Source organism: Leptonychotes weddellii, chromosome 1 (assembly GCF_054177405.1).
Source record: "Leptonychotes weddellii isolate Sample4059 chromosome 1, ASM5417740v2, whole genome shotgun sequence".
Classification (NCBI taxonomy): Eukaryota; Metazoa; Chordata; class Mammalia; order Carnivora; family Phocidae; genus Leptonychotes; species Leptonychotes weddellii.
In genome coordinates, this window is record NC_138369.1 from 35,292,144 (window position 1) to 35,304,627 (window position 12,484).

Sequence of the window (12,484 nt, forward strand, 5' to 3'; positions counted from 1 at the left end):
AGTTTCAGTTTTATCAGATGAAAGACTTCTAGAATCAGTTACACAACAACCAATCTTAATGCTACTGAACTGTACATTTAAAAACGGGCAAGATGGAAAATTCATGTTATGTGTATTTTTACCACAATTAAAAATTAAAAGCAAGAACTTGCTAAGGGACACAACTGCTAAGAGGTATTATGTGGACTCAAGCCAGCTCTGATTAATTCCAAAGTCTATGCCGCCCATATTATACTGTGCTGAGTAGCTGAGGCCTTATTTAACTCCTGAATGACTGATCACTGATGTGAAAATGAATACTAATCAAGAATGTCACAAAATATACTCTACTTCCACTATCACAGGAATGCTTTTCCTGATTTCTCAGACTAAAGTGGGGGCTCTTTTCAGATACTAGGACCTTTCTTCATAATCCTCATCAAAGGTACATTTTACATTTCCTTGTGATTTTATTTTTATTAATATCCAGCTTTCCCATTAACCTGTAAGAATCTTGTAAGCAGAGACAATGTCCAGTAAGGTCTCTGACACAAAGAAGTTGATATGGTTGATTTTATTCACTAGCCCAATGCCTTGTCAAAGGTAGATATAAAATTAGATTTTGCATAGGACTGATGTTTTAATGTAAAAAGCACAAACTCAAGGATCCAGGAAACACTTTTACAGTATTATCAAGAAATAAGTTTGACCCACTTCCTTTGTGTTCCTAACGAATGATTCATGCAATGAACATTCTGAATGGGGTAAAGATTCAGAGTAAGTATTAGTAAAATATTTCACCATGGTGGCAGCAGGACAAGATTTGGCTGGCCACACTTCTCAAGTGCAGCATATCAAAATTCAAAATGAACTGTCTAGCTACATGTTGAAAGTTCTCCAAGACATCCCAACAAATACTATACATTTTACAAAGATAAAACTGGGACAGTGAACACTCATTGACCATCAGCTTTGAGACTTGAGATTGAATATGTTCAATTGTACTGAGGCTAAGATGATAAGGAACATAACACAAAGAAAGAACGGAATACAAAAACAGTGAAAAAACTGGTATATTGATTAAATGACTTATTCAAGAAACATCTATGTGTTAAGGGTTAAGGAAAAAAAATGAATAAGGAGGTGACAACATCTGGAATAGATTTTGAAAGGCAACTTATGACTTTTATATGTAGAGGCAAGTGAGGGAAAGGTGTCCAGCACAGGGATAAACATATGCCAAGGCGCAAAGGCAGGAAACAGCAAGGTACAGCAGGGAGCTCAGAAGTTCTGCTGGTTGCAAGGTAGTGGGGAGGAGAAGGAAAAGAGCAGATGCAGTTGAAGAAGCAAGTAGGAGCCAGATGCAGAAGGGTCCAGGAGACCAAAGGAACTAGAAAAGGAATTTTTTTGTAGGCAATTAGGAAGGCAATAAATAAGTGAAGGTAGGGAAGTGATACTATCAGTTTTGTGGTTCCATAGATCTTTGTGGGAGCAGAGGGAAAAGGAGGAGAATCTTGGTGGGCATTCTGTTGGAAGAATCTGGTAGCACTTCATGGAAGAGAGAATAAAGGTCTGTTCACATAATGATGGTTGCAGCAGAGTTGGAGGGATGAAACAGATATGAAATTTGTGTAAACTCAACAAGTCATGATGACTGACATCATATGGGTGCCGGCAATAAGAAGCAAAGCTAATTCTAGCTGATGACACAGACCTTGGGGAACAATGTCTCTACCTGGAATTCCCTTTGACTACATATTTAATAACTATTTCTTATGAGTTAGGGATCCTTACGAGTACATTCAGCAAAGAGATAGACATGTTCTCTGACTTCTAACCATTGGCCTTATCAGTGGTTCCCAAGGATCAATATTTCTACCACTAGAGATGATTTTAGGTGGATGACATTTTAAATTGGAAATACGTACATATTTTCACGTTAGGTTAAAAGAAACCTGTCACACCCAATTCTTGATTCACAGATATAATTCTTCTGGATGAAGCCAATATTGATACATCTGTGGTAAGCTACTTGACACCCAACACACAGATCATTAAAACTAGGTTCTAAATAATGATACAGAACAAAGGCTATTATGCAAACACAAACAACTCCGATGTTTCCAGCTGCACACAGATGTCTGCTAAGCATCCTAAAACACACAGTCACAATTCAAACTAACTCTGACCTAAGGGAATATTTAATGCAAATAATTCATCTTAAACCAAGTGATCAGGAAAAGAATAGCACTCTACTAATAACACTCAAAAAACCCTGATTAGTTCATTGCAAAACTTATTTTCAGGTATGCATTTTTTTTTTTTTTTGAAAATCAATTAGGGTTATTTCTCTTTGCGTTTCATTGTACTGTTTAACTTTTAAACTTTTTCTATTCAAATAATTGTTTTGTTTTCATTTTATAAAAAAAAATCTTATGGCTACTATCTTACAATAAAGAGTATTAGTGATTTTGTTTCTAGAAAAGATATAGTTGCCTTTTAAAAGAAATATAACTATTAAACAAATTAAATATATTAGGAAAATAATAAAGCAGGTGTTTGAGTCTGTGGCTAAACTCATGCAAATAGCGAGTGACAGGAGATGGCAAAATAGTGGGCAAGTTAGGAACAGGTTGAGTTTGCTCATTGCATGATCCAATCTTCCCTTTAGCATCTTCATTCCCATTTGTGGTTTCCATCCTCACCAACATTCAGTTACCTTGTATTGAGCCTTCAATGCCCTTCTCTTCTATCTTCCTAGGGTCAAACCTCAAATGGGAACCCTTTGCTTCCACAATCTATAAAAAGGCTGCCTATTTTTGTGCACCAGGAGTTGTCTTGTAACAGCACAGAAAAGATCTACTTCGTATACTTCAGATGAAGGCCTGGAAGCACTGTGGTCATTTACAAGGCACATGTCCTTGTCTTAACCTAACCGAAGCCACAGTGTCTCAACTGTAAAACCAGAAGACCTTGGAGAGCAATTGTTAGATTAAAACCTACAGGAGAATGAAACTGCTCTAGAACTGGAAACTTCAGATCAGAAGTTGTGACCTGAAAGCCCATCAGTCAGCTTGCAACCTTTTTTGTGTGTTTTTTTTGGCTAACCCACTGTACTTTAATTTTGCGTAATTGCCAACATTTAAAACTCAGGAGCTTTCACTTAAGTTCTGGGTTTCTGACTGCTGATTGCTCGTGCAATACTGGATGGGAAAGAATGGGCCTACTCTGAGGGATAGAGAGAATGGGCTGGACCTAAGAAAAGACGCCCCAGCCATCCATCCCTGCCCATTGATACCTGCCGGGCCATTGAAGGTATCTGACTTGTCATTTCTCTTTTAAAATAAGTACTAGTTTGGGGTAGTTTTTATATATTTTAAGGACATTTTATTGACATATCAGGATAAGTAATACATCTTGATGGAATAGATCTGTACAATGTAACTGTTTAAATTTGTCATTTCTCTAAAGGCTTGAGGTGGTGGATGCTGAGGGAAGGATGAGAAGGAGGAAGGGTGCAGACATTGGGAGCAGATGAAGGTGCAGTTCAGGGATCTTTAGAGTTCTCTCAGCTACCTGAGCTATATTCTTAGATCCTCTGGAAACGACTCGTTGATGATCCTTATTATTGGCTGGTAGGGTCGATTGTGTTATTGTTTAAAGTATTTTGAGGTAGATTGTATTGCTGTTCAAGATCTTTGCAAGTCCTCTGCCCTTTACTCCTTGTGGGAAGATTATACTTCTCTCTTACTGACATTCAGCTTGGCCATGGGACATGTGGTTCCCATGCCTGTAGAAGACATACTTCTGCTTCTCGCTGGCATCTCACAGACATCAGGCTTTGTCACATGACTCCTTTCAACCAATGGAATGTAAGCAAAAGTGCAATGGGTCACTCCCCAGTGGCAGCTTCCAAAGCCAGAGAAGAATCTGTTCAGCCCTTCTCTTTTCCCTCTGCCATGAGATCAGCACAGCCCAGTGAGCGGCTGCTCCTTCAGTCTGGGTCCTGGAGTGAACGGCATGGATCAGATCTGAATTTTACTTGTGGTGGACATGTAGGATGAGTGAGAAAGAAACACTTGTAGTTTTAAGCTACTAAGGTTTGGAGGTTGGATACTGTGGCCTGGATTAGCCTAATCTGACTGGAACAGCTATTAGCCAGTATTCTAAATAGCTTTGATGCAACACAGTACATTTTTGTAAAGGCAGGAAGACATGGAATACTATATGTTAATACAGCTTATCTGTTTCACTTTCCAGATTCTATCCTATGTGGAATTTCACTTTCCAGATTCTATCCTAGGTGGAAGCCCAACCCAGCATAGGCTGATTGAGTTCCACACTTTATTAGAACTTGATACATGGTCTATATTTGTAAATTTTTGGTAAATTATGTCGCAACTTTCACATCGTACAGATTTTTTCCAGCTCAATTTCTACTGTTGATAGTATTCTAACGTAGAAAAAAATGACAAAAACTAATTTAATTTTAGTAGAAAGGTAGCATATCACTATACAGTGCAACACTAATTGGCAGGCTGCAAAATTATTTACATAATTTCAAATGTTGTAACAAAAATAGTATTATGTTGAAGGCTTTTATTATTATTGTTCTTTAAGCATCCATTATGATATCCTCTGTGTATTTGATTAATACACTCTTCAATGTCAGCTTTATAGATTTTACTTAGTCCTCAGCCTCTTGCCTACAAGCAAGTGATAAACAAAAGGTTGTTGACTGGATGAAGCTAGGAATATAAGGCATATCTATCAACAGGAAAATGGTTAAATTGTGGTATATAATTACAATGGAATATTATACATACACTAACATGTTTATGAAAAACTACTAGTGATAATGGAAATTTCTATGCTGTATAGGGAACTAAATATACAGCATACTTCCACTGTATAAGACAAACATTCTATAGAACTCAAGTCTGAAAAGAAAGCCCAACATTAAGGATGGTATTTCTGAGACAGGATTATGGGTGATTTCTTCTCTACAATTTTCTTTTTTTGCAAATTTTCAACAATGACAATGTTTTCTTTTATATAATAAAAAGTAGAGGCTGTTAAAATTAAGAATATTACTGTCTAGAATTTTCCATAGTGATATTTCCATAGTGGTGATGGTGAAACTGGCATTTACTTTCAAAATATGGAATTTTAAGGACATATGTTTGCTGTGATTACTTATGCAAGACTCAACAGATTTCTTAATTTTTTTCTTGATTCCTTGATGATAATGAGGTGATTTAGTGGTAAGTGGTTATTCTCACCAGTAGCCAGAAACTGTACTTTGTAGTTGGAGTTCAGTTGAGTTGAATATCAGCATTTGTGATCAAACTGTTGAAACTTGTGACACTGTGTAGGAATCAGGTCACCAAAAGATACTTTCTCCCAAATAATGAGACATATTTGTTTCAGAACCATTAGAGTTATTACAAATGAACAAATGACTTATAATAGGAAACTGACTCAATGTGCAACTCATACAACAAAAATATTTTCCTAACTCATCTGAAACTCAGAAAAGACTTTTCTTGGGGGTCCAACCTGGAATGTCAGGGAGGAAGATCTTTCTTTGTTTTAAATGACTAGAAATTTCCTTGACCAAAATCTTTTCTTCTTTGGGTAATAAAAATAATACAATTTGTAAACTCTAAGCAAAACATTTAAAACTTTCTAGAGAATTTGTAGGCAAGTGGAAGATTTCCAAAAAAGTGCCAAAGCTCCTACAAAGTAAAGTTCATAAGATTTACACATTTGGCCAGAGGAATGACTTAATCTTATATTAGCTGAAACTCCCCGACTGAATTCTGTTCAAGTTCAGTATTACGTTATTATCTTGTTTCAGAACTTAAAACATCAGAAATCATTTTGTTGAAGTCCACAAACAAAACAAACAAACAAAAACCAAACAACAAAAAACCACTCCCAAATCTGAGGAACATGCATTAGTAAACAGTGTTCTATAGCTGTCTTTGTAATTGGTGGTATATCATATACAGATATGAATAGTTCACATACATATCTGGGATGTGATACATAGAGGACCTGACAAATAACATTAAGTCACCTAGAGAGAAATTACCTTTATTTCTCCTGTTAGCTTGAAGAGAAAGCTGGATTTGGGGATACTAGGTTTTTAATATCTCTTCGATACTAGGTTTTTAGTATCTCTTCGATACTAACATCATAAACAAAAAGGAAGCAGGTTTAGAGGTTTGAACAGGCAAGAGCATGTTGCTAGTATTAAAAAATGGAGAGTGGCTTATTTGTTCATTGTATTTATTATTACTGATTTTATACTATTTATTATTTTGTTAGCATCCATTTATGGCAATGATACCAGTTTCCATACTTGGTTAGTTTCCATTTTAGTTTTAAGTTGATGAAAGCAAAAATTATAAGCTAATTTTTAAAAAGATTTTATTTATTTATTTGACAGAGAGAGAGAGAGAGCACAAGGAGGCAGAGCGGCAGGTAGAGAGAGCAGGAGAAGCAGGCGCCTGGCCGAGCAGGGAGCCTGATGTGGGGCTTGATCCCAGGACCCTGGGACCGTGACCTGAGCCAAAGGGAGACGCTTAACCAACTGAGCCACCCAGGCGCCCCTGGAAGGTAATTTTTAAGATAGCTAGGTACATATTAGAGGAGGCCCAAAGGAATGGCAAGAATGGAGAAGACAGGTCACCTATAAAATTTGGGAAACTTTGCATTCATACATTTCCCAAGTCATAACTTAGAGTAGATAATTATATAATTAAATTATACATACAAAAACTCCAGAACTTCCAAATTATGTATTTGAAGGAGGAATACTCATTTTATCAAAAACTTCTGAAATATTCTGACTCCTATTCCTTTAGTGTTTGTTTTACTCACATTACCTTTACAATTCCTTAGGACACACTTGATTGGTTTCTTTAAATTTAGGCAACTGATTTTAGCTCAACTTACATGGATAAACATTCCACTTCCAAAAACAAAAACTAAAGTGTAAAACATTGTACCATTTAATATTATTCTGTTTTCTCAAGTGGACATACATGTATAATTATCACCGAAGAAAAAAGAAATTGTATTTATTGTTCATTGTATTTATTATACCCCTTGCTCCGGGGTAAGGTCTGGACATGTGATTCAGGCCAGTCCGGGGAAGGTTTTCTATCAACTGCTCATAACAACTGGCTCTGGGATGAGCCAAGAAGAGCCATAGCTCTGAGTGGAGTTATCAGAAAAGAGTAGTCCACTTTTCCCAGGGTGTTTAGTTGACGGAAACAAGCCTTAAGGTGCAAATAGCAATACTTCTACCCTGAAAAGGGAACATGGTAAGAATTATTCCACCCTGGAACAGAGCCAAGAGATGGAGAGTCTTGTTTGTTCAACATCTGTTATTGGGCACCAACTATGATTACTTCAACATTGGAGACAGAGCTCTGAGGACAGAGTTATGATCAAAGCGGGTAAAATCTCTGCCCTAAAGGATTTTTCTTCCAGTCAAAGCAGGCTGGAGAGACAACAATCAAATAAATGAGGACAAATTATAAAATGAGTGGTAGCTGTCAGTACTCTACCCAAGAACAAAGCAGGGAAGGAGATAGAGTGTCAGGAGATGAGGGATGCACTTTTAAACATGGCGGTCGGGTGGCACTGAGCTGATATTTGAGCAAAGATCTCAAAGAGATGAGAGAGAAAGCCACTGGATGCCTGGAGGAGCTTTCTGAACAGAGGGAACAGCAAATGCAGAGGCCCTGAAGCGAAAATGGAATGAGCGAAGAGGAAAATAGCAGGAAATAAGTTAGAGGAGGATTTGGAGGATGGATATAAAACCTTGTTGAGCATTATAAGGATTTAGTATTTATCTGACATGAGATGAAATGAGACATCCTGAGCATCACTGTGGCCTATTGGAGACAAGGGTGGAAAGAAGCTGAACAGGAAGGGGTCCCTGCCCCGATCCACGTGAGGGATGTTCCAGCTTGCATCAGGATGACAGCAGTGATAGCAATAAGATGTGGTAGATTCTTGCAGAAGTCAGATTCTGAATCAGTTGTTGGGCATGAGAGAAAGAGAAGAGTTGAGGGTGATTCCAAGATTTTTGGCCTGAGCAACTGAAATATTGGGATTTAATTTACTGAGATGGGGAGTTGTAGAAGCGACAGGTTTTAAATGGGGTGGATGGAGTAGTCAAGAACTTAGTTTTAGAAATATTCAGTTTGAGGTCTTATTAGATGAATCTTGAGGATGTTGGTTGAGTGCTAAATCCACCCTTACTGAAAGCCAGAATCACCACTTGACTTTTTAGTTATACAAAGCAGAATATTTGCCCTACAAATTCTTTCTTGCAATCTCTGAACATAAAATTCTCAATATGTTTCCTTTTAGAAGCCAACAAATCTCATCATTTACATGCCATCTGCAATTTTTCCTCATCAGTGCCTTTAGATACAAGATGTTCTTAAGAGTTAGCTCTCCTTGGGTTGCAAGTAACAGAGACCCATTTTAGATTACTTAAAAGAGGCTAATTAGAGTTTAACTCAGAAATGCTTCTAAAAAACACAAGTATTTGGATATCAAAAATTAAGTGTTTAATGGAAGCTACAGTATTTAACTTGAGAATCCTTGTATTATTTTACATTAATCAAAAATAATCACCCAAGATCTGTACTTGCATACTAAATTCCCTGATTATGACGAGTCCATGAAACTCGCACATTTGAAGAAAGATGGTAAAAGACTATAGTAAGTGTTTTGAATTCACAATGTTCAGTCAAGAGGAAGTATATTTGATTAATAGTCCTTCAGGCTGGCCTGCTTTAGATTTCATTCATCCATTTAGCTACCCACTCAGTATTTAACAAGTGGTTCGTAGCACCTTGCTGGGCACTAGGGCTGGATGAACAAGACACAGAAGGATTCTTTCCCCATAAAGTTTACAATCCATAGGGGAAAACAGATAGCAAACAAATAATAAAGGTGTTATTTTAGTTCTTTATGTCTGAAGCATGATGATAATTCTCTTTATAAAGATAATCACAAAAACCTTACCAAAATTCTTAAATAGGATTTGAAGCTAAATCCATGTCAAAGGTTAGGATGACCATTAAGAGTTGCCAGTAACAGTAGTAATAACAGCTTTAAAGGATTCTGTTTTACTTGCATTTTGGTATCTATAAGGAAAAATTATTAACATAAAATTGAAAATTTAACACATGCTTTTTATTCTAATCTTAGAATAATTAAGGATTTCTATGATCTCTATGAATTTCCCACCCAACACAGGAAATTTTTCCCTAATAACACCTACAGATCAACATGCAGACTCCGAATGAATTGCAGAAATAGGAATGTATCACTTTCAGAGGGATTTTATTCAATTGTTGGAATTCCCATCAGACGACAGCTCTGTGAGCAAAGCAGTGCTGTCTATCTTTGATCATCTTACCCATGTCCTAAGCCTGGCGCAAAAATCCCAATAAATGTTCGGTGTTGAATGAGACATGGATATTCTGATTATATGGCTGAAAGAGAGGACGGCACTATTAAGACTATGTGTGGCTTGGATGCCTATCCTGCTACTTAGTCTGTGATCTCAGGGAAGTTAAATAACCTCCATATGCCTCAGCATCCTCATCTCTACAGTGAGGCTACCAGCAGCTTCCAAGTCATGGTGTTGTGAGAACTGAGAATCAGTACATGAAAAATATACTTAGAACAGTAACTGCAAATTGCTCAGTTAGTGTCAGCCATTAAAATCATAATCGCCATCATTACTGTTGCAAATTTCTACTTTAGATTGGGTGTTTATATGCTACACCTAAATCATAAAAATTTCTTTTTAAAATTTTATTTCATTCATTGTACATTATCATAGTATTCCTATTATTTGTCTTTTCCTCTTGTCTTACCAATTTGCTAAGTTCTTCACTGATTCCGTGATGTCACACAGTCTTTTACAATCATAATTTTCTAGCAAGTAATCATATCAATTATTAAGTCAGAGGAAAGAGCCAGATAAACTTGTTTGCATATATTCTCGCAATCAGAATTTTTGATTGATGCTGTGCTTTGCATATATAGTGATGTATATTTAAATCTTACTAATTCAGAATTGTTATTGAGAATACCAAACATATTTAGCGAGAAGTTCTAAACACAGAATATTTTCAGTTTAAGTATTTCCAAGCCCACATACTCCTTAGTCTAAACCCCACCATGTACTAGGAGTAAGAGGTTGGGCCAGGCTTCCCCTAATATCTAGTGAAGGACAATACTGAATTATTACATGAGTTGGTTGCTTGTAAATGTATGCTACTGAAGATTTATAATGGTTTGTTGCTAAACTTTTCCTCTGCAATCTCATTATACTAGTAAATTGGTAATCAAGTTCTCCTTTATACAGATAATACAAAGATGAACGTGAACTTCACTGATCAAATTAACACTGGCTAACTAAAATCTAAAGTAGTAGAATTATGTTTTATGTATGTTTTAACTTATCCACAAAGCCAGCCAGTGATATTCAATTTTATATTATTGGTACTCTTAGCAATTTTATCTAACAGATGTTAGATAAATTTCTTACAAAAATTTGGGAATTATATACGGATATAGAAATGCATTATAGAAATCATTTTGAAGCCAGTTAAGCAAATGTTTTTACTGAGTTAATAAACTTTGAAAACAAGAAGAAAAATAATTTTCTGTAAATAAAAGTAATGCATTATGGTGTTAAAAGTACTTCATCCTTCATGCCCATTTTCCTTACCTGTACAATGTTAAATATACTGATAGCTACCTCCTGTGGTAGTTAGGAAGTTTAATTATGGGAATGCATGTAAAGCACTTGGGACATAGAATGTTCTCAATTGCTATTAGCTATAATGATGATAATGACAAGGACAATTCAAATGGTTACATTGCAAGAAGTTACTAACACAATACAATGATTAAAAATATACCTGTGCTATCAGTTTAATTGAAATATATGCAGGAGACTATGGAACTGCAAATCACTGATTTTCCTGTAACGTAACTCAAAGCCAAGTTATATACATCTCATAACTGCTGTTTGCGAATTTACCTGTGAATACATAGCTAACAAAGACTTAGCTTTCAAGGCAACTGACATCTCTGGTCAGATTTTTAAAAATGTTAGTATATTCACGGGGACCAACATCTTCTGATGGTAATCTTTTATTTATTTATTTATTTATTTATTTATTTATTTTTTAAAGATTTTATTTATTTATTCATGACAGACAGAGAGAGAGAGAGAGAGGCAGAGGGAGAAGCAGGCTCCCAAGGAGCAGGGAGCCCGATGCGGGACTCAATCCCAGGACCCTGAGATCATGACCTGAGCCGAAGGCAGACGCTTAACCATCTGAGCCACCCAGGCGCCCCTGATGGTAATCTTTTAATGCACACTGGCATCTTTTAAATAAGGTAGGAAAGAAAAAAAAGAAGAAAATGACTCTTGACTCTCTGGTGTGAAATTTAACTTATTCACATGTACCAGAAATCCTCAAGCTTTGGGGAATTAAAAGAAAAATGGATAGACTTGACTCAACACCCCACACTAAGGTTTTGTACACATGGATTTTCACATGGGGTTTCTATCTAAAGATTCAGAGATATCATGAAGACAAAGATATGTGTGACTCTGAGTTTACAAGGGTTTGGGATTGGATTTGTAACATTCAGTGGGCTTACTGAGTTGGGTTGTCCATTCTAAATGATAAAGAAGGCTACCAGAAACTACTTCCTTGCCATTCAAAAAATCAAATCTACGTACGAGTTTTCTTTGTGGTTGCATTCACTGTGGTGCTAAAGGGCCCAGCACCGGCGCTGTTGTAAGCCCGGACAGCTGTGTAATACGCCAGATTACTCTTCAAGCCCCGGAGTCTGGCTGAAGTCTCATTTCCCGCCACTTTCACTTTGCTTGATGATTCTTCTTCTCCATTATTCCAGTAGCGCACCTGGTCAACAGAAAAACATAAAAGATGCAAAAGGTTGACACAAACAGTACCACCCCTTGCATTAAGTGATTTTCATTAAGATGGGTACTATAATATTCATTAAGGACACAATAAATGTTCATTAAGGACCTACTATGTGCTAGATATTCTATTAGATTCTGTGTCACAGGAGAAAAGGGACTCCGGGAGGAGACAGAAAATAAACCAGATAAAGAAGCCAGATAAAGTCAAAGAGAGTAAGTGCTAAATACTACTAGACTATAGTTTATAAAAGGAAAATGAGGGTGAAATCTGCAAATTTAATAGAGCAAGCTGTTTTCCCTTCTCAGGCCCAAGCTCAACTCCAGAATGCTGGCAGGTCCGCTTCACCTCCACTGGATGGTGGAGGTTTCCTCTGGGAAGAAAGTGAACTGTCAGAGAAAAGACTATCAAAGAGCCAGATGGCCACTGGATTGTCCTCCAGTGATGGCCAGGTATCAACAAGCCCACCTGTGCATGCAGGACTGCTGAAGAGAAACGGA

General features: G+C 36.8%; 1 protein-coding gene across 4 annotated transcripts in view; it reads right to left on the reverse strand.

Moving 5' to 3' along the window:
- The window catches only part of CNTN3 (contactin 3), a 205,723-nt gene that overhangs the window by 7,745 nt on the left and 185,494 nt on the right, over positions 1–12,484 (reverse strand). For all 4 annotated transcript variants that reach the window (XM_081820955.1, XM_081820944.1, XM_081820935.1 and 1 more), the window contains one exon: positions 11,780–11,963. In XM_081820955.1, the coding sequence (XP_081677081.1) occupies positions 11,780–11,963 (184 nt within the window). The remainder of the gene's footprint in view (positions 1–11,779; positions 11,964–12,484) is intronic.